At 52.8% G+C, this 20986-nt stretch overlaps 1 protein-coding gene across 3 annotated transcripts in view; it reads right to left on the reverse strand.

Moving 5' to 3' along the window:
* Positions 1-4584: 4584 nt before the first annotated feature.
* The window catches only part of LMF1 (lipase maturation factor 1), a 141390-nt gene continuing 124988 nt past the window's right edge, over positions 4585-20986 (reverse strand). For 2 of the 3 annotated variants that reach the window (XM_054643805.2, XM_077186901.1), the window contains 3 exons: positions 19739-19922; positions 11652-11764; positions 4585-5249 (listed from right to left, as the gene is read on the reverse strand). In XM_054643805.2, coding sequence (XP_054499780.2) covers positions 5075-5249; positions 11652-11764; positions 19739-19922 — 472 coding nt within the window. In that variant the 3' untranslated portion in view covers positions 4585-5074. The remainder of the gene's footprint in view (positions 5250-11651; positions 11765-19738; positions 19923-20986) is intronic. The other variant, XM_077186900.1, reaches the window with a different exon arrangement.

The following is a 20986-nucleotide window of genomic DNA, read 5'->3' on the forward strand; positions in this document are numbered from 1 at the left end:
CATTCCCTGCTCCCACCCCTCCGCCCCATGGGCTCATCCTGCCCTTCCTCCTCCTCCTCAGATGCTGCAGATACAGCCCCAACCCTGCTGTGCCCAGAGGATTTCCAGCCTGTGCCTCCTGTGCTCCATCCCCCCTGTCCCTGCCCAGCCCCGGGGGATGGATGGAGGGATGGATGGATGGAGGGATGGATGGATGGATGGATGGATGGATGGATGGATGGATGGATGGATGGATGGATGGATGGATGGATGGATGGATGGATGGATGGATGGAGGGATGGATGGATGGATGGAGGGATGGATGGATGGATGGATGGATGGATGGATGGATGGAGGGATGGATGGATGGATGGATGGATGGATGGATGGATGGATGGATGGATGGATGGATGGATGGATGGATGGATGGATGGATGGAGGGATGGATGGATGGAGGGATGGATGGATGGAGGGATGGATGATGGCAGATGGATGGACGGACGGATGGACGTGCCTGCGGGTACCAGGCACCCCCAGCTGCTCCCAGCAGGCAGATGGAGCTCCAGGCACAGCTGCAGCAGTTGGAAATGGCCACAAAGGCACAGAAATCCTCAGGGAAGGCAGGAGGGAGCCGGCCACGGCTCCAGGATGGGCACCAGGGACACACAGGGAAAGCTCAGCTGTGACAGCCTGGCCTGGCCTGGAGGGGCAGGGTTGGCCTTGAAAAGACTCCCAAGCTCATTTTTCCAGCCAGGGAATGATGCTTCTCCAATCCAGGACCCCCTTCAGACCTAAACTGTGGCGTGTTCCCACATTTGTCAGTGAACACCAGAATTTCCTCCTCTATAAAGCTGGAAAAACACCCAGTCTGGGCTGTTCCATGCTCTGTAAGGAGCAATTATTCCTTTCCAAAGCCCAATGAAATCAAAGCCCTTCCCATAATCACCTACTGGATTTTATCAGCGTGTTTGGGTTAGGCTTTGCCCCTTTGGCTAATTCCTAATTGATTCTTTAATCCTGACAAGTTTTTTATTGCCTGATACAAGAGGGGTTTAGCCCAGGAGCAGCAGGAAAGCAGCTCCCAAACTCTGGGAGACGCAGGACACGGGGCAGGGATGACCTCATCCCAAGCCAGGGCTTTATTTGATAATCTATCAGTTATTTATTATTCTAAGTAACCACTTGCAGGTGCTGTGATTTCAGTGGAATTGTCCCAGCACCCGGGGAAAGCTCAGCCCTGTGCAATCCTACCCAGAGCTGCTACTGCACAGGGAGCAGGATCCAGCCTGAGCTGGGGAATGGGGCAATGTGGGCATGGGCACGGCAAAAAATGTGGAAAAATGGGGAAAAATCCATGGAAAAATGGGGGAAAATCTGTAGAAAAGTGGGGTAAAATCTGTGGAAGAATGGGGAAAAATCTGTGGAAGAATGGAGCAGAATCTGGAAAAATGGGGCAGAATCTGTGGATGAATGGGGAAAATCTGTGGATGAATGGGGAAAAATCTGTGGAAGAATGGAGCAGAATCTGTAGAAAAATGGGGAGAAATCAGTAGAAAATTGTGGTAAAATCTGTGGAGACATGGGGCAAAATCTGTGGGGAAATGGGACAGGAGTTTGTCCCTCACACAGGGACAATTGCAGAGCTCAGCCTTGTCCTCCTCACCTGCCTGCCTGGAGAATGTGACCAAGCTGAGGACGTGGGGCTGTGACAAGGAGCCAGGACATGGATGTCCCCACAGGCCAATGTGTCCCCCGTGGGTGGCACCTGGAGGGCTCAGCCAGGCACCTCCTCCCTGCAAACCCAGAATGAGCATTTGGGGTTCCTTCTGGATGCCCCTCTGTTGTTTCTTTCCCTGGGGAGAGGTCGATGGAGACCCAGGGAGGTGCCAAAGCCACCCTGGTGCCACAAAGCTGCCGCTCCAGGAGTGGCACTGGAGCCCCTGAGGCTGCAGCTGAGGGGAGGTGACAGAAATGAGCCCTGCAGTGACAGCACAGCAAGGGGCTGTCAGCACCAATGAATCCTGCATTTGCCTGCAGGCTCTGGAGCTGGAAACCCCCCGGGACTGGAGGCACTGAAATGTTCTCCCAGCGAGGAAGGGCTGGGCCCCAGGCAGAGCACAGAAGGTGCCTTCCCAAATTATCTCCCCTTGTTGTCTGCCCAAGCGCCTTCAGCCAAGCAAGACCCTGAGGAAAGCTGGAAATGGGATTTTGAGTGGCAAGACCCCATTGTGGCTTCAATTTTAACCTCAAGTGTGTGTGGGGGGGGAAGCAGGGAGTTGGGAGAATCATTTTTTCATTAAAATCAAAATCGATCCATAATGAAAATAGACTTGGAATGGGAAAAGCTGAGTGCAAATGGAAGCTTTTAAAGATTCTTTTGACTGACAATAACCTGAAGACCCTCCAGGAACTCCAGCCTGGAATAATCAGATTAAATGGAAACTAATATACGGTCCTGAAATTCATCCCATGCTGCTCTAAACTTGGAGCAGCTGCATAATTTTGCCTACAGGTTTATGCCTCCTGCCCAGCAGTTCACACGGAATTGTTTGGCCAAACTCAATCTACCAGGAAGGGGAAAAAAAAGAAAAAAAAAAAAGCAACTTTTCCCTTTCATATGTGTTAAAGCAAAGCCAGCTTTTCCAAGCAGCTGGGAGCAGGGAATGGATATGGCTGCAGGTATTTCCTATGGGAATTCCCAGCCTGGAGTTTGGCTGCTTTAAAATCAATGCCTCTGATTTATAAAAGATGCAGGAAATGCAGGAATAAGGAATTCTCTGGGTTGGTGGGGGTAATTCCTGGGCATTCCTGCGTGGACACAAACTCATCTCCAGCAGCTCCTCACCACTGACCCCTCCACATTCCCCAAAAACGAACCAAATCCGTGTTTTTGGAGGAATGTTTGAAAATGGAACCTGGGTGGACACTGGGGCTTGGAGCAGCCTGGGACAGTGGAAAGTGTCCCTGCCATGGCAGGGGTGGGATGGGATGAGATTTCAGGTCCTTTCCAGCCCCTCTGGAATGCCTGGGTGGCCCCATCCAGCCTCCCACAGCCCCATCCCTTTCCCATGGGATCATCCATGCACAAATCATTTCCTCATCCCCTACATCCAAGGGATGAGCAAAAACCCCTCTGTCCATTCACACTCACTTTCTGCTCTCCCCAGGAACACACCTAGATGTGGGATTAAAAAAAAAAAAAACAAAACCTGGGAGAATTCCTTCTTTTTTGGGGGGGAAATCAGCTGGGATGAGTGGGGTCCACCTCAGCACATCCAATGCCAATGGGCAGAGATGCAAACCCAGCTGGGCTTGTGAGGGGACCTTGTGCTTCCAAAGGCTGGAATCTTGGGAAAAGGGGGAAAAAGTCACTTCTACCTCAGTTATCCCAAGTGTAAATACTTGGGGTATCCCGAGGTCGGTAACTTCCATGTAGGGAAAAGAAAATCAAAAAATTAAAATTTATGATTTCTGATCCAGGAATGGCCCTGAGATGTCTCCAGCCATGGTGGAGCTCAGGATGGACATGGGGGGACCACCTGGCCATGTCCTGCCTGTCTCAGCTCTGGAATTTCCTTGGATCTGGCAGAGAAGCAGGAGGAGGGAATGGGATGAGATCAGGTTCGGGATTGGGATGAGCTGGGAAGGGCATCAGCCCAGGGGGCCCAGCCCAAACCCTGCTCTCCAGAACCTCTGCAGAGGGTGGTGGGACCTCAGGGACATCAGAGCAGGCAGGAGCAGCTCCCAGATGGAGCTTTCCTCCCCTGGTGCTGCTGCAGCATCTTCCTTCCAGTGCTGAACTCCAGGACAAAAATCCTCTCCACAAAACCCTTCCCAGTCAGCAGATAACTGAATGTGGTTCTGATTTCCTCCCACCTCAGAATAATTGTTCCTTTTCTTTTTAAAATTCTTGTCCCAGGGAAACATTTCCAATGGAATCCCCTCCTGCCCCTTTGGATGGATTTTATCTCCCAGGCACTGCTCTGGAGCAGGGAGGGGAGCTTGCATTGAAAAGAAGAAAAAAGGGAAAAAAAGCTTAACAAGCAGCAAACAGGAATGGGAATGCTGGTCTGGGATCCATTATCCCTGACCCAGAGGTTGGAAAGCAAAAGAAATTCATTAAACTGGGGAGGGGCAGGCAGTGCTGTTGGGTGCCCAGTCCATGGGGGTGCCCAGGGGGTGTCACCTGTCACCCATCTCCTGCCACCCATCTCCTGCCACCCATCTCCTGCCACCCATCTCCTGCCACCCATCTCCTGCCACCCATCACCCATCCGGGGCTGCACCCGCTGCAGAAGGAGCAGCTTGGAAGGAAAATCCACTGAAACCATGAGGAGCCCTGAGCAAGGACACCCTGGAAGCCGGGGGAGAAGGGGAGGGGAATTCTCCTCTCCCAGCCCTGGATCCTCGGGATGGGGACATTTGGACACAACACCGGATTTTGGATTCTCCCCAAAACACAAATCAGTCCCAGGACTCAGCTCATTCCTCACCTGCCACCCCATTCCCATGGGAGCTGCCTTGTCCCTGGTAGAGGCTGGGGCTCCTTCTTTTTTCCCCTTTTTAGCACTTCCAGGAAAAACAAAAACCCAGTGAAGCTCCTGCTGGTTATTCAAGGATTGTTTGCTTTAATTCCTTTCCAGGAACACGTTCCCAGTGGTGCCCATTTGTTATATGTGGTCAAAAAGGTGCAAGAAAACACGGAAAAGGGAATTCCTGTGCCTGCATGCACAGCCCACACAACCCCAGAGATCCCTCCTGGTTTGTTTTCCCAGTTTTGTTTCAAACCCACATTCAGCTGCTTCTGGCAACACCAACACCTCCCCCAAAACCAGTCTTGGTTATTTGCTTGCCTTTTTCCCAGTTCCAGAGGAATTCCTGAATGGAGCAGCCTGGAAAAAGAAATCAGCCACTGAGGTGAGAAAAAGCAGCTCACAGAGCAAGTGGGCAAATTGGCTGGGAATCTTCTGGAAGAATCTTCTGGAAACGAGCCGTGAACAAGGATAAAAACCAGAGAGGCAGGAGGTGTTTGGAAGGGAGCTGCCCATTCTCCATCCTCCCAGTTGGTCCCTCTTGTCCTGGCCATCCTTTTCCCTCAGTGCTGCACGGGATAAGGCCAATTCCTGTCCTCAAAGAACTTCCTGAGGCCCTGCAGGTTGACGGGGGGGAAGTAGGGGCCGATCCTTTTCCGGATCCACCACTTCCCATCGCGGGCGTGCTTCCCCCCGGGCTGGCTGAACTTGTACCTGAAGTGTTCCCCCCGGATCCACCTGTGGGAGACAAAACAGCAGCTCAGGCCTTGCCATGGCTTCTGGGGAGAGGCTTGGAACGTGGTTTGTTCCTTTGGATTGGTGTTTTGGAGCTTTTCTGGATGGAGAAATCAGCTTGAGGGTGGCTCAGGGTGGCTCCACATCCCAGTACTCCGTGCTTCAATCCCATATCCATCCATCCATCCATCCAATATCCATCTATCCATCCATCCAATATCCAATATCCATCTATCCATCCATCCATCCAATATCCATCCAATATCCATCTATACATCCATCCAATATCCATCTATCCATCCATCCATCCATCCAATATCCATCTATACATCATCCATCCATCCATCCATCCATCCATCCATCCATCCATCCATCCAATATCCATCTATCCATCCAATATCCATCTATCCATCCATCCAATATACATCTATCCATCCATCCATCCATCCATCCATCCATCCATCCATCCATCCATCCATCATCCATCCATCCATCCAATATCCATCTATCCATCCATCCATCCATCCATCCATCCATCCAATATCCATCTATCCATCCATCCATCCATCTTTGGGATGCCCACAGCCAGCAGCAGTGATGCTGGGAAGGCTTTGGGAAGCTCCCAAGCTCCTCTTGATGCCATTTAGGAATCCAGCTGTGCCTTGGGAATGATGCGTGAGCAAAGGAGCTTTAACACCCCCTGCCCTGAGCACTCCCCACACCTTTCCACAGCTAAGTAGGAAAGAATAATAACAATAAGAGCAGGAAGAAGAGGATTTTTTTCCTTTCTCAGAGCCATCCTGGAGTGTTTGTGCCTGGGAGATTTTGGAGCAGGGAGTCTGAGCCCCCCAGCACCCCCTGCCCAGCCAGCGGCAGCGCGGCTCTGAGCGCATCTGTTTTCCGGCTGCTGCGGGAGCTGACAGCAGAGGAGCTTTGAAAGCAGTGCAGAAAGAAACATTCATCAGTGTCAGGAAACACTCTGGGAGCTGCCCATGCCGCTGGATCCGGGGGGTTTGTCCCCCTTGATGTAGGACATGCTGACAAGGGCCGGAGCGGCGCCCGCGCCGGGAGCATCGCCGGCGTCGCCGGGCGAGTCCATAAAATACCCACGAAATAAAACTGTCAAAGTCGTGTCAGTGCTCATTTAAACCTGCTCTGCTCCACTAGGAAAATACAGACCCTGCTACTGAGCAGGGCACTGCAGCTGTGGGATCCCTGGAGTGCTGGGAAGGTCCTTCCTGCTGCTGAAATAATGAGGGACGGCTCCGATGGATTTGCCATCGGTGCTCGGCATTGGGGAGCAGGGCAGGGTGAGGGGCTTGGAGAGAGCTGCACCCAGCCCAGGGGTGGCTCTGAACCCAAGAGCTCTGCTCCAGTCCTGCTGGGAGCCAGGAGAGCAGCACAGGAAGGATTCTCCTACAAAACCATGGGAATATGGGATGCACAGGGAGGTTTGGAGTCCCCGTCCCTGGAGGTGGCACTCAGAGCTCTGGGCTGGGACAGGGTGGGCAATGGGCACAGGTGGGACTTGCTGCACTTCAAGGCCTTTTCCAGCCTCAGTGATGCTGGGATTCTGTGTCCATCACACCCATCCTGTTTCCCAGAGCAGCTGGGGCTGCCCCTGCATCCCTGGCAGTGCCCCAGGCCAGGCTGGATGGGGCTTGGAGCAGCCTGGGACAGTGGGAGGTGTCCCTGCCATGGCTTTAGGATCCCTTCCATCCCAAACCATTCCATGACTCAATGACTCTGAGGATGAAGGAAGATAAATGGGAAAAGGGGCCCCGAGTGGAATTTGGGGAGCACAAACCTGCATCTCACCCCCACAACCTCTGCCCTGCAGCTGCTGCCTTCACTCCAGCCTGGCCCATTCCTGCACTCCCTCTCTTCCCTGCTTTCTGAGGCTGGGAAAAGCCAAACAGGGGCTGGGGTGTTATTCCCACAGGGTTTCCTTTGCAAGAGCACAAAATTCCTGTTAATAACTGAGTGTCACTGAACAGCCTCGTCCCTGAGGGTCCAGGGAGCCCCTCCAGGATGATTGGAGATTTCCAATTGCTGCCTGGCTGCTTCCTGGAATTCCCAAACCATCTCCACCTCCCAAAAATGCTTCAGAGGCTGATTTTATGGCAATCTCCTGCTCCCAGCATCCTCTGATGCTTGGGGGTTTTTCTTTCCCTAAGTGGCTGCAGAGCACTTCCCAAACTGGACCCATCTCCATATATTCCCAAAATAAATGTGAGAAAGGTGGAAAACCTGGAAGCCAGGAGGGAATATTTCCTTGCCAGGCTCAGGATGTAAAAGCTGCAGTGTTTAATACCCACTGGAGCCCCTCATTTCAGGGCTCACAGAGTTTACAAGCTCTGCCAGTGTTTATAACCTGTCTGGGTGCCTCAATCCTGGAATTATGGGGTTTTCCAGCTCCTCCAGTGCTGGTCCTGCTCCCTCTTCCCGGGATCCAGGGAGGGAAGGTGCTACAAACTCCCATCCTTCCAGGGCTCCCAGAGTTTGTGCAGTTTTGGGGCTTCCAAAAAATCTCCTGGCAGCTGGAAGGGATCCACAGATCTTGGAGACTGAGCCTGCAGGAGATTCCCTGATTCCTGCTCTGGAGAAACAGCAACAGCTTCTGCAAGGTCAGGAAGGAGCTGCCTGACCTCACCAGGATGTTCCAGGTACTCAAAGAAGGATGAGAAGCACTTGTGGGGATTTACTGAGCAAACACAAGCTGGCAGCTCCTCCTGGCTCCCTGGGAAGCAACTGGCACCAGCTCCCATTAAAAATGGTTTTAAACTGAAGGATTTGATGGGATATTGGGAAGGAATTCCTCCCTGTGAGGGCAGGGAGGCCCTGGCACAGATCCTCAGGGAAGCTGTGCCTGCTCCACCCTGGAAGTGTCCAGGGATGGGGTCTGGTGGAAGATGTCCCTGCCCATGGCAAGGGTGGGACTGGATGGCATTCCAGGACTCTCCCAGGAGATGGAAAACCCTCTCTGCCGTGAGGAAAAGGGGACAAAAGGCTCCTCTGGGAGCTCCAACAGCGGTGCCAGGAGAGCGACAACGCCAGTAGAGGAGGGACGACAGAACCACCCCAAGAACCTTTCTGCCACCACCTTTGAGGGCATCCCCACCAGCCCCTGGCCTCGGGGAGAGGCCAGAAAAGCTAAAAATAACCAGCATTATTTTTTAAAGCAGTGTTTTGCCCTCAGCAGATGCCCGGCAGCAGCTGCCCCGCAGCGCCCTCGGGTACCAGCCCCTCCTGCCAGCCCCATGGGGATGGGTTAAAAATTAGCAGCAATATTGGACTCGTTGGGATGGGGGCCTAAATCTCCCAGACAGCTGTAATTAGTTCCAGAGGGTGCAGCTGTCTCCCTGCAACAGCTGAGGGGTTCCAGGGAAAAAAAAAAAAACCAAAACCCAGTGGTGGTTTCTGTTAGAATTAATGGGCTGCCAAGGCAAGGAGGGGTGGGAGAGGGAAAGAAAGAAAGCAAAGCATGGGGTGTCTTTTTGGGGTGTTTTATCTCGAGGTTCCCTGCTCTGCTGTAAATCAGGTGGTGGGAAGCCCAAATTCATCAAGGTAAGGTTGCTCCAGCATCGCTGCTCTTGCCCCGGTGGTGGGAGGGAGCAGAAATTAATTCACCTTGGCCTAAATTGAGGGAATCAGGGCAGTTTTGGGGTTGTTTTTTAGTGCTGCTGATTCTGAGGCTCCTGCAAGGTCTGGTCCCACAGAGCTGGAGCATCCCAAGGGCAGCTGATGCTCAAAATCCCCTTGGGAAGTGGCACAGAGGGGATTTTCCTCTCTGGTTTTTCCTCTCTGGTTTTTCCTCTCTGGATGGGGTGGGAAGGGTGGGACAACACCAAGGGCAGAGCAAACTGTGGGGGAAAAAAACCCAAAAACTGGCTCCAGATGGATCCAAGGCTGGAATTCACCCTGCCAAGGAAGAGAGATCCCATGGCCACCAGATTTCCCAGCCTGGGGGAAATCCTGCCAGCTTGGATTGAGCTCTGCCTTCCCTGAAATACTGAGGGGTTTTTTTTCCCCAAAGAAAACCCCTTAAACTTCCCTGCAGGGCTGTGGAATTCAATTCTGGTAATAGCTGAGGGGTTCTTTTCCACCTCATCCCAGTGAGGCCTGGATTTTCCAGGAATTTCCAGTCCCTGCCTGCTCTCAGCACTGCTCCAGAGTCACCTCTGTCCCTCTGGGGAGGGTCCAAACCCCAAATTGGCTTCTGCAAAGTTCAAATATGACCAAGCTCTTCCCATGGCTTGGGCTGACTCCACAGATCCCAGCCCAGGTATCGAGTCCAGTCACTTTTAAATGGGAAATAAAATATAAAATCCCATATAAAAGGATCCCAAATGCCCCATTCCCCTGTGCTCCAAAGCATCCAAAGGGAAGCACCAGCTCCCTCACAAACACCACCACTACAAATCCAGCTCTTCACACCCATGGTGGGGCTTTTCCAACAAAGTGCTACTTTAATTGGAATAAAAATCCTGAAGTGACCATGATTTAATATCAGAGACACCAAACAGACCCAAAAACCTGGGTTTTTTTTTCCCCTCCTGTGGGCTAAATCTGATTTTTGTTTCCTTTGATTGTTGCAGCCTTTTCCATGGTGTGTTCAACACTTCTTAATTTCTCAGCCCAAGCCCTCCTGTTCAGATTTATGAGGGCTGGGCTTTTATGAACTATCCACTGCCCCAGAATATTTGGGAAATCCACATTCCCCAAACATCACCAGCCTCGAGGTCCAAGCTTCCCACTCAGGCAGGCCCTTCAACAATGCCCTCATTTTTAATCAGTCACCTGTTTCTCATTTGAAGTTTATCACACTTGAAAAAATACTATAATTTCTTGAGTTGTAAAGAACCCTCCAAACTTTGGTCTCCGAAATTTCATTTCGAAGGCATTAACTCATTCTGAAAGTCCCTTGGCTATTGAAGGTGTAGAGTTTCCATTAACAGAACAAACTCCGTGGAGGATGGAGTGCAAGGTTCTTATGGAAAACAGCCCCTTCCCCTAATTATTTAGTCTAGCAGGGAATGAAAATAATTAAGTCTCAAAATTCCCTTTGGAGTGGAGGGAGGGGGGAATAAGGGTAGGAAAATTAGGAGTTTTTTCCACCCAGCTACTGTGGTGGGAATGAAGGGATCCCTAAGGTTGGCAGCAAATTTTCCCCTCAATTTGGATAAAAGTCCAGGATCATGGAATTACAGGGTCAGGGATGGTTTGGGATGGAAGGGAGGTTAAAAATCACCCAGTTCAGTTAAATCATCCAGTTCAGTTAAATCATCCATTGTCCAGTTAAAAAACCATCCCCTGCCAAGGGCACCAGGCCACAGAGGGCAGGGTTCTGGGATTTTGGGAAGGAATTCCTGGCTGGGAGGGTGGGCAGGCCCTGGCACAGGTGCCCAGAGCAGCTGGGGCTGCCCCTGGATCCCTGGCAGTGCCCAAGGCCAGGCTGGGCAGGGCTTGGAGCAGCCTGGGACAGTGGAAGGTGTTGGGGTTGGAACTGGATGAGCTTTAAGCTCCTTCCCAACCCAAACCATTCCAGGATTTGGGGATTTTTACCATCTTGGGGTTTACAAAGCACCTCAGAGGAACCATTTTGGTGAAAGTGAGAAGCTTTCTGTGCCTCAGCTGGAGAAGGAGTCTCTCTCCTCAGGAGGTTTGGGGGATGCAGTGCCCTAAAGCTGGAAAACATCAGTGGGATCCAAGGGGAACTTCATTCCACACAGAGCCCTGGACCTGCATCCCTGTTTGCAGTGCATCCTCAGAGCCTCAAATGGAAAACATTAGCAGCAGCATAACATGGCTTGAGTTGATCCAAAATGCCCCAAAAAATGTTTTCTCAGCTAAAAATAACTCCATCAACAAAACAGACGCTTCTGGGACAAAATTCCTTTTGTGTAAAACCTCGGAGTTTTCCTCTGTGCCTTTCCCTGGCTGATGTTGGCTTTGTCTCTTCCTTGAAAACACAAACAATTCCAAGAGCAGTGTCCACAAACTCAGTAATTCCTGCAGGGCTGTTTTGCCTTTGAAACACCTCAGGAGGTCCATGGAAATGGTGGGGTTTGAGCTGAGCTCACAAAGAGAACGTGGCAAAAGCCCCAGAGCTGAGGGGCAGGAAAGCACAGCAGGAGGGACCAATCCTGGCCAGGAGCAGCAGCACCCAGCCCTGCATGGATCTGCTGGGAATGGGCTCATCCCAAGGGTCCCTGTGGCCCTTCCAGGGGGAACTGAGGTGCTGGCAGCACTTGGGTGTCCATCAAAGCCACCCTAAATCCCGAAATCCCACCCCAAACCCCACCTGGGTCCCATCAAACACAAACCCCAAGAGGAACCTCCTGTGCACGTCCAGGATGGGAAGAAGGTGGATCAAGTTCTCCCTTGGGATAACTCCAGGCTCACCTTGGAGGGTCTCTGCCTGCAAAGGGGTTTGTGGCCAGCAGGGACAAGGTCTCCTCCTCCTGGGCCAGCAGCTTCCCAGCCAGGTGGATGATCCATTCGTTCTGCTCATAGGTCTTGGGGAAGGAAGGAGAAATGGAAATGTCAGGAGCTGCTGGGCTTTTCCTGGAGTGTTACTGGGATTAAGGATTTCTGGCCTTGGGGAGGGATTTTGGTGGATTTGGGTGGGAAATGGTGAATTTCCCAGTGTTTCTGCACATGTCCCATGGGATCCTTGAGGTCCAGACAGAGACTGGCACCCTCAGGGAGGAGGGAGAGCTTCCCTGGGTTTGTCTCATCTCATCTGCCAATTCCTACCCCAAATATTTGATTTAAATCACTGATTTAGCAGCAAACCCCACAGGGGAACCATACCAGCACATTTTCTATGGATAACCCATCCATCCTTCTCATCCAGATTGCATTCCCCTGGGAAAAGGGTTTGGGCTGCTTCCCTTGTGTTATCCAAAGGAACACAGAAGAAAGTGGCTTCTCTATTCCCAGTTCCTGTCTCCTCTTTATTTCCTGCTGTTTGATCCATCCCCTTCAAATTCCTTCCTCCCAGAACCCCTTCTGGAGCAGCACAGTGGCAGAGTTTGGCTCTGAATTCAGCTCATCCCGAGGAAGCAGGGATTTGGCCTGGATGATAGCTATGGATCCCTTCCAGCTCCAGACATTCCCTGATTCTGTGATTTCCCTCCCTGCAGGAGGAATCCTGCTCTCTGCTCTTCTTCAGCCTCCCTAGCAGCGTTTCCCCACGGTGATTTTCTGAGATTTTCTGCTTTCTGCAGGAGTTCCTGGGTGGATTTTGGAGTGCAGGCAGTAGGGGACACTGTGGGAAAGGGAAAGGCGGGAGCTGTACCTGCGGGGCTCCCAGCAAAGCCCAGCCCCGAGGCAGAGCTGCTGCCAGAGCTCCCTCCCCTCCTGGCCCGCTTTGTTATTCCTGTCACCAAGGGAAACGGGACAGAAACCATGGAAAACACCACGGCCCATCGGGGCAGCTCTACCTCACAGGGTTTCTGACCCCAGCTCATCACGAGTGAGAGGAAAACCACAGTGATTTCAGCCAAAAAAGCTCCTCACAACGATGACTCTCCCCTTTCTGCTTCCGTCCCGTTCCCTCCATCTGCTCTCATCCATCAGATGAGAGATGGGGACGGGGACAGGGATGGGGACGGGGATGGACGATGGGGACGGGGACAGGGACGATGGGGACGGGGACGGACGATGGGGACGGGGATGGGGACGGGGATGGGGACGGACGATGGGGACGGACGATGGATGATGGGGGACGGGGACAGGGATGGACGATGGGGACGGGGATGGACGATGGGGACGGGGACAGGGACGATGGGGACGGGGACGATGGGGACGGGGACGATGGGGACGGGGATGGACGATGGGGATGGGCGATGGGGACGGACAATGGGGATGGACAATGGGGATGGACAATGGGGGACGGGGATGGACGATGGGGATGGGCGATGGGGACGGGGATGCTCCCTCCACCAGCCCCCAGTGCCACCTCCTGGGTTCTCAGGGAGGGACAGGGACACCGTGGCACTGAGGCCATGGTGGTGCTGACACAACAGGAGAGCTGGTGAGCGCTGGAAGCAGGAGGGGATGTGCCACACCAACCTCACCCGGGTCCCAGGGAGAGCTGGCGCTGTCCCCATCCCTGCCCCAGGCCTGGCTGTGTCCCCATGGGTCACTCCCTGCCAGTCTCTGTGTCCCCCAACAGCTCTGGGATGCTGGAGGGGCTCAGGTTGGGATTTGGGAAGGTGGTGCCACCCTGGCTGGGACAGAGGAGCTCCCAGAAGGTGCCACAGCAGGGATCAAACACCACAAGTGACACCTTCAGCATCCTGAGTTTCCCTGGGACATCCCAGTGCTCTGGATGATGTTAAACACCGTTTCCAGGAGAGCCTGGGAGGTTTGGGAGCCCCTGTGTGCAAGCTGGGAAGCAGCAGGAGGACGGGAACAGGAACCACCAGAGATCCCCAGCTGGAGCTTGAGGAGGCCCCCAAACCTTGTGAGCCTGACTGGGAACCAGGAGGCTCCAGGAAGGTGGGATCGGCTCCCGTGGCCTCCAAATTGTTAATTAGCAGCTCTGTGCTCACCAGAGTTTGGACTTCTGGTCTGTAAAGTGTTTTTCTTGTAAAATTTACAACATGTCTGGCCCCAGTGAAGTCTGCGGTGAGAAATTTCCAGGCGGTGCAGCCCCCGCCCCCCTCCCCGGGCTGTGCTAACGACCCTGCTTAACTCATTACCCTGCAAAGTGATACCCTGGAAAAGGGGGAAAGGAGTCCAGGAGATGCCCTGGAAAAGGGGGAAAAAGAGTCCAGGAGATGCCCTGGAAAAGGGGGGACAAAAAGAGTCCAGGAGATCCGGGCTGCACCCAGGGAAGAGCCACGCCAAGGGGCTCCTCTGACCGTGGATCCAGCTGGATCTGCATGGAGGGATCTGAGTGTGCAACACAGAGCCTGAACCACCCTGGGCATTGATTACAGGAGAAAAAAGAATCCAGGATAGAGGCAGACATTGCTGGGAGGGGGGCTGGCCTGTTTTGGGGTCAGCTTTAGGGTTTGGATCTTCAATGAGCACAAGAAGCAGCTGGGAGTGATCCTGCACAGCAATGGATCCCTGGGCTGCTCCACCTCCATCATCTCCATCCAGACATGGACCACAACTCCCTCAGCTGCTCCTGCCCTCCCTGGGGCCACCCAGAGCCTGGGCTGGATCCACACTGGGGTTACTGGGGAGCCCCATCCCTGTCCTGAGCACTCCTGGGGAGCTGCAGCCCTTCCCTTGCACGTCTCTGGAGAGTTTTCATTCAGTTCTAGCACACTCAGGGAGCTGAACACACACCAAGCCCATGGCCAACCCCAGCACAGCAGAGCTGAGGGGTCCCACAGTAACCCAGCCCTGAAGCCAAAGCCTGTCTGTGTTCATGGACACCCTGTGCAGATCCATGGAAATGGGCAGCTCTGCAGCCAGGTCACCCTCAGCTGTCCCTACAGCTGGGACAAAAATTCCTATTTCAGGTACAACAGAGGGGACTAACAAAGAACTTGGGGCACTTTTTGCTAAGCTTTGAACTCCTGATGGGTTTCAGCCTCGTGCAGAGCTCAGGCAGACACTTCCCCCCATCCTTGCATGCCAGTCTCACCCCAAATGCCACTTGGGGCAGGGGTTTGCTCCTTGTCCCAGCCACACCTGAGGAGCTGAGCATCACTGCCCCCCTCCCCAGCACTGCCCTGCAGCTGCTGGCACCCCCTGACCTCCCACCCCGACACCTTCCCAGGGAATAAACACGGTGTTCTCACCTTGAACACATTCACTGCTGTCCAGGAGCATTTAACAACTGCACAGAACTGAAACCCACAGCTCTGCTGAGGCAGGCACCAGCCAGGAGCCAGAGCAAAGCTGCCACAGTAGCAACCAAAGCCTGCTGATAACAAAGCCAAGGGAACATTATCATCCCAAAAAAAAACCCCCAAAAAACCCCCTGGAGCTACAGGGAACATGTTCCCAACTGAAATAATAATAATAAGGAGGCTTTTCCTTGAGCTTTAATTGGTCATTTAATGAAAAAGGGCTGGGGATTAGTGTGGTGTTTTATGGAATCTCGGGGCTGGCACGGGCACAGGAGGAGGTCAGGATGAGATGCACATGTGGGAACAGCTGGAAACTTGGCACAGCAGCCCAGGGTTATTATTTCACGTGGTTGGGAGCCCTGAGTGCTTTCAGGTCGGAGTCAGTGGCTGCCAGAGGGGCAGGGCAGGTTCCATTCCCCTGCTGTGGTGTGAGGGGCTGTTTGTGTGTCACAGCTGAGCCACGGGGGATGCAGCACGGGAATTCCACCATGGAATTCCACCACTCTCACTCCATAGCCACCCTGCTGTAGTTGAGCACCCCCAGCACTGCTGTTCAGGGAGTGTGAGCTGGCAGGAGGAATAATCCCTGTCCCACAGAAAGGAGGCCACAGTTAATGGCACCCTTTGTTTTATGGAATTCCAGCTCACCATCACTTGTTCCCATCCTGCTGTCCAAGGAAGGTCCATTCTATCATCTCCATCTGCAATAACCCCATGGAAACATGGAATGGTTTGGATGGGACCCCAAAGCCCATCCAGTGCCAGCCCTGCCATGGGGAGACACCTTCCACTGTCCCAGGCTGCTCCAAGCTCTGTCCAACCTGGCCTGGGACATTGCCAGGGACCCAGGGGCTCCACAGCTTCTCTGGGAATTCTATTCCAGTCCTTCCCCACCCTCACAGGGAAGAATTTTTCCCTAATTTCATCCTTTTTTTTTTTTATTTCCTGTGAGTTTCCCAAAGCCATGTCTCCACCCCAATGTGCATGAGTCTCTAAAAGCCATCCCTCAATCCATCCCATCAGAAAATCCTTGGGAAAGCAGCTGCTCCCTGAAGGAGGCAGGAATAAAAGGCTGCATGAGAGGGCAGAGCAAGGCTTTGGGAATCAGCTCCTGGATCCCACCTCTGCAGGGAAAGGCCACAGCTGGCACAGCTCCTCTATCACCTCTGGCTGGGGGAAGAAAAGTCCCTTTGTTCCAGAGTGGGGTCTGGGCAGGGCCACTGGACAGGAACCACTCCCTAAGGCAAGGGCTGATCCAGGATTTATCAGGATTTACCCAGGGCACCCCAGGATATCTGCTGTGGCACTCTGGGCACTGCCCTGGCACTGCTGCTGCAGGAGCTGAGGCTGCCTGGAATTCTGCACAGGGAGACAGAGACCCCAGGCAGGAGGAAACCAAACCCTCCCCGTGCACAGGAGCAGAATGGGAACCAAGGGAGCTGAGCAGGGGAAGGAAGGCAATGGAGAAGGTGAGCTGGGTGCAGGGAGCACTGAGGGCTGCTGGGGACACCCACACCTCCTCCCTCAGGCAGATTTTCCCTCTGAGCACCTTCTGGCTGCAAGGCTGAGGCAACAGGAGGCTCCAATCAAATATCTGACAAGAACATGCACCTGCCTTCTTTAGAAATGGGGTTACTTTGCCTCAGCTCTTCCAGCTCATGCATAACCTGCAGTTTCCATCACTCTCACCAACCCTGCTGCTGGAGGCTCTCTCTGCTCTCAGGAAAGCAGCTGAAGGTTCTTTATAAATATCTTCATCTCTGGAAAACACACATTGCATCCCAGAGCATCCCAAGCTCTGCTCCACAGCAGGTTTTACATCCCCAGACTTTGGGAGCAGCTTCAAGGAATGATCCAACAAACACTGGGCTTTGAATCCAACCTGAGGACAGCAGGATTCTGTTATTTTGGAGCAGTTATTCTTTGATAAGCACCAAGAGGGTGCCTTTGTGTGGGCCATGCAGTCCCCACACAGAATAAATACCCTCATGCCACAATAAGGAAGGGAAAAGCCCTTCCCTTGGATTTTTCCTTTTCCACTGGTGGACAACAACCCTTTGGGACAATAAACATCCAACTTCTGTAGAATCCACAACAGCAGCAGAACTGAGCAGCTCAAAGCCCCAAAAGTATGAGCAGTATTTTGTTTTCTGGTTGTTATTGATCAGTAATGCTGAATCCAGGAACTGGAATGATTTTTGTGCCAGCCCAGCTCAGTGTTGGGCTATTCCTGAAATTCCACCATAAACCAGAAGTCAAATAATTACAGGAGGGTTGGCATCAGTAGCTGGAGCACAGATAAGCCTTTAACAATAAACCAGCACGTTTGTGCACTACACATGGAAGTGTCAAGGGGGGCAAAAGTTATTCCTAATGCTTCACCTCAATTTTGTGGCATTAAATCCCATTCTGCCATTTCAGCCTGCTCTGAGGTGCTGGCACAGGGGGTCCAGAGCAGCTGTGGCTGCCCCTGGATCCCTGGCAGTGCCCAAGGCCAGCTTGGAGGCAAAATCCCAGTGAATCCTGCAGCCAGCCCAGGCTGGAAAGCTCCTGGGGGATCCCGGGCTGGTTTCTCAGGTGCTGATGAGGTGCAAAGAGGAGCCTGTCAGGAGCAGCACAAGGGATGGGAAATCTCCTTCCCTCAAGCCCGGGGCTTTTGCAGAGCCTGTCAGAGGTGGGAATGTCAGCCCTGGAGCCGGGGCAGAGGGTGCCAGAGAACCCCAGAACTTCTGGGAACAAATTCAATCTAATCCAGAGGCTGAACTCGCTGAGCTCTATGGGCTCTGTGCACTCCCACATGGCTTTTGCACGACCCCTCTGCCTCCACAAGCTCCTCCTGGGCTTTCAGCTCCTGCTTCTCCTCCTTTCTGCTGCTCTGGGGGCACTCAAGGTGCGAACAACACCCAGGGATTTCCGTGGCTGTGCAGGACAAGCAGCAGATCTGCAGCTCCCAGTGCTCCAGCCGAGCTGTGGCCATTCCAAACGGGATTTACTGCCCTGCTTAAGCAGGTATTTACATGCCTGAGCATCCCAGCTCACTGCCCTGCCCGGGCAGCTCGCCTGCCCACTGCTCTCCACAACAGTTATCCCCATTCCCCCTGTTTTCCAAGAGTTATCCCCATTCCCACTGCTTTCCACAACAGTTATCCCCATTCCCCCTGTTTTCCAAAAGTTATCCCCATTCCCACTGCTCTCCACAACAATTTTCTCCATTCCCATTGTTTCCCAGAAGTTATCCCCATTCCTACTGCTCTCCACAACAATTTTCTCCATTCCCATTGTTTTCCAAAAGTTATCCCAATTCCCACTGATCTCCACAACAATTTTCTCTATTCCCACTGTGTTTTCCACAACAGTTATCCCCATTCCCACTTTCCAGCCTGCCACAGCAAAGAGACCTTCAACACTAATTGCTGCTAATTAGCTGCTGTGAACACACCTCGAGAGACCAACAGGTGAATGGGAACACTTGGGGGAAGCTTTCAGTGAATTAAACACTAAAAAAAAAGGATGAAACACTAAAAATAATGAAATAAACACTAATAACAGTGAATTGCACACTAATAACAGTGAATTGCACACTACAAATAATGAATTAAGCACTACAAGTGATGAATTAAGCACTACAGATGATGAATTAAACAGTATTAATATTAAATCTAACAGTGAGGATGCAAAGAGGCTGAGTTATTTCCTCTTCCTCCTCCCAGGTACACCAGCACCCCTTGGCACAGCCCACACTCTGCTCTGCACAGCAGCACCTGAGTCCCATCCTTCAGCTTCAAACCTCAGATCCCTTTTATTTGAAACCTTCAGGATATTTCTGCCCTGGGCAGAGCCTTTTTCACACCTCAGACACAACCTGAGCCTGGGGGAGCTGATTTCTCCCCAAAACACAGCCTGACTTCCAGCCCCATCCACCCCCTGCACCTTTCCCTAATCCCAGGCACTGCTCCTGGCTGCACTTTGGACCTTGGCTGAGGTTTTCCTGAGGGATAAGCAGCCCTAATGCAGATTAAATGAAATTCCAGCACACACAAACCAGCGGGGTAAATATCAAACCACGGCCTGATGTCAGGGCCCAGGAATCCCAAAGGCTCCAAAATGAAAATACCACAGGGACAGCAAACCCAGGGGCTTGGAGATATTCCAGGAGAGGATGCAGGGACAAAGAGAAAAGCCTGGGGTACTCTGAGATGGGTTTTCCTCGTGCCACTGCTGAGAGTCAGTTCTGGAGAACCCAGCCCATGTCACATGGGTAAGATTTGCAGAATAAGCTAAACAAGAATTAACATTCAAGTTCCCCCCTTATTTAATTCCTGGCTGTCACCTGTTTGCTGATATCACGTGGGGACAAGATTTGGAGGGACCAATGTCCACGTGTGGGCAGGTGGGGAATGGGAGCCGCTGTCCCCAGGGGTGTCCCCAGCAGGGATTCTTGGTATTGCTAAGAAACCCTTAAAAAAAACCCTCACATCAAATTGCCAAGAGTTTCATTACAGTAGCACAGTCCTTTAGGAACACAACCTTTGTTCTTGCTTTTTTTTTTTTTTTTTTTAAACATAATTAACTCAGCCACTGCTTCCAACATTCCCCTGTGATCCCAACACGTAGTAAATCCATGTAATTGCTTTTTCCTGGTCAAGGAAGGCCTAGGCTTCCAGAGGCACCTACCTGGAAGGCAGCGAACCACATGAGCCAGTCGAGGCGGTAGTGGTAGGGGGAGATGAGGCACGGCCTCCTCCTCAAGTCCCCAGGCTTGCACTTGAACTCAAACTCCTCCCAGACTGCTGTGGGGTCATTGGGATCCAGGCTGGACGTTCCCTGAAGGATCACTTCTGTCCTCTCCTTGGTGATGCTGGGGGGTGCAGCAGGATGTTGTTATTGGGCTCAGATAATGGAAAATCATAAATCACAGAAAGGTTTGGGTGGGGAAAGCCCATCCAGACCAACCCCAACACCTTCCACTGTCCCAGGGTGCTCCAAGCCCTGTCCAGCCTGGCCTTGGGCACTGCCAGGGATGGGAATCTCTGGGAATCTGTGCCAGGAAGGAAGGAGAAGGATTTCTCCCCATATCTCAGCTGAAAGCTCTGGTTCATGAGAGCCCATATGGAACACGAGTCACTGGCCTGGAGGCACAGTTGGATCCAGAGGTTCTCTGGGTCCTGGGACCTTCCCCTCTCCAGCAGCAAAGTGAAATTCCATCTTCTTCCTTTTACCAGCTCAGCTGTTCCAGCCCCAGGGCCAGCTGGGATCCATCAGGATGATCCTACGGGACAGGTGGGGCTGTGGTTCTGGATCAGAGCAGCTCACAAGCACTGCCCTGTGCCTCAGCTGCAATCCCAGCATGGAGCAGTGGGAATGGCAAACTGCAGGGAATGGCCATGGAAACACCACCCTGGAGTCCTGGCTGAGCTGCCAGAGACACCCACCTGCCCAGGAGCTGCTCCCATGCTGAACACAGAAACCTGCCTGGAAAAACTCTGCCAGAGACACCCACCTGCCCCAGGAGCTGCTCCCATGCTGAACACAGAAACCTGCCTGGAAAAACTCTGCCAGAGACACCCACCTGCCCCAGGAGCTGCTCCCATGCTGAACACAGAAACCTGCCTGGAAAAACTCTACCAGAGACACCCACCTGCCCCAGGAGCTGCTTCCCCTACTGAACACAGAAACCTGCCTGGCAAAGCTCTGCCAGAGACACCCACCTGCCCCAGGAGCTGCTTCCCATGCTGAACACAGAAACCTGCCTGGAAAAACTCTACCAGAGACACCCACCTGCCCCAGGAGCTGCTTCCCATGCTGAACACAGAAACCTGCCTGGAAAAACTCTACCAGAGACACCCACCTGCCCCAGGAGCTGCTTCCATGCTGAACACAGAAACCTGCCTGGAAAAGCTCTGCCAGAGACACCCACCTGCC

Source organism: Agelaius phoeniceus, chromosome 16, assembly GCF_051311805.1.
Source record: "Agelaius phoeniceus isolate bAgePho1 chromosome 16, bAgePho1.hap1, whole genome shotgun sequence".
Lineage (NCBI taxonomy): Eukaryota > Metazoa > Chordata > Aves > Passeriformes > Icteridae > Agelaius > Agelaius phoeniceus.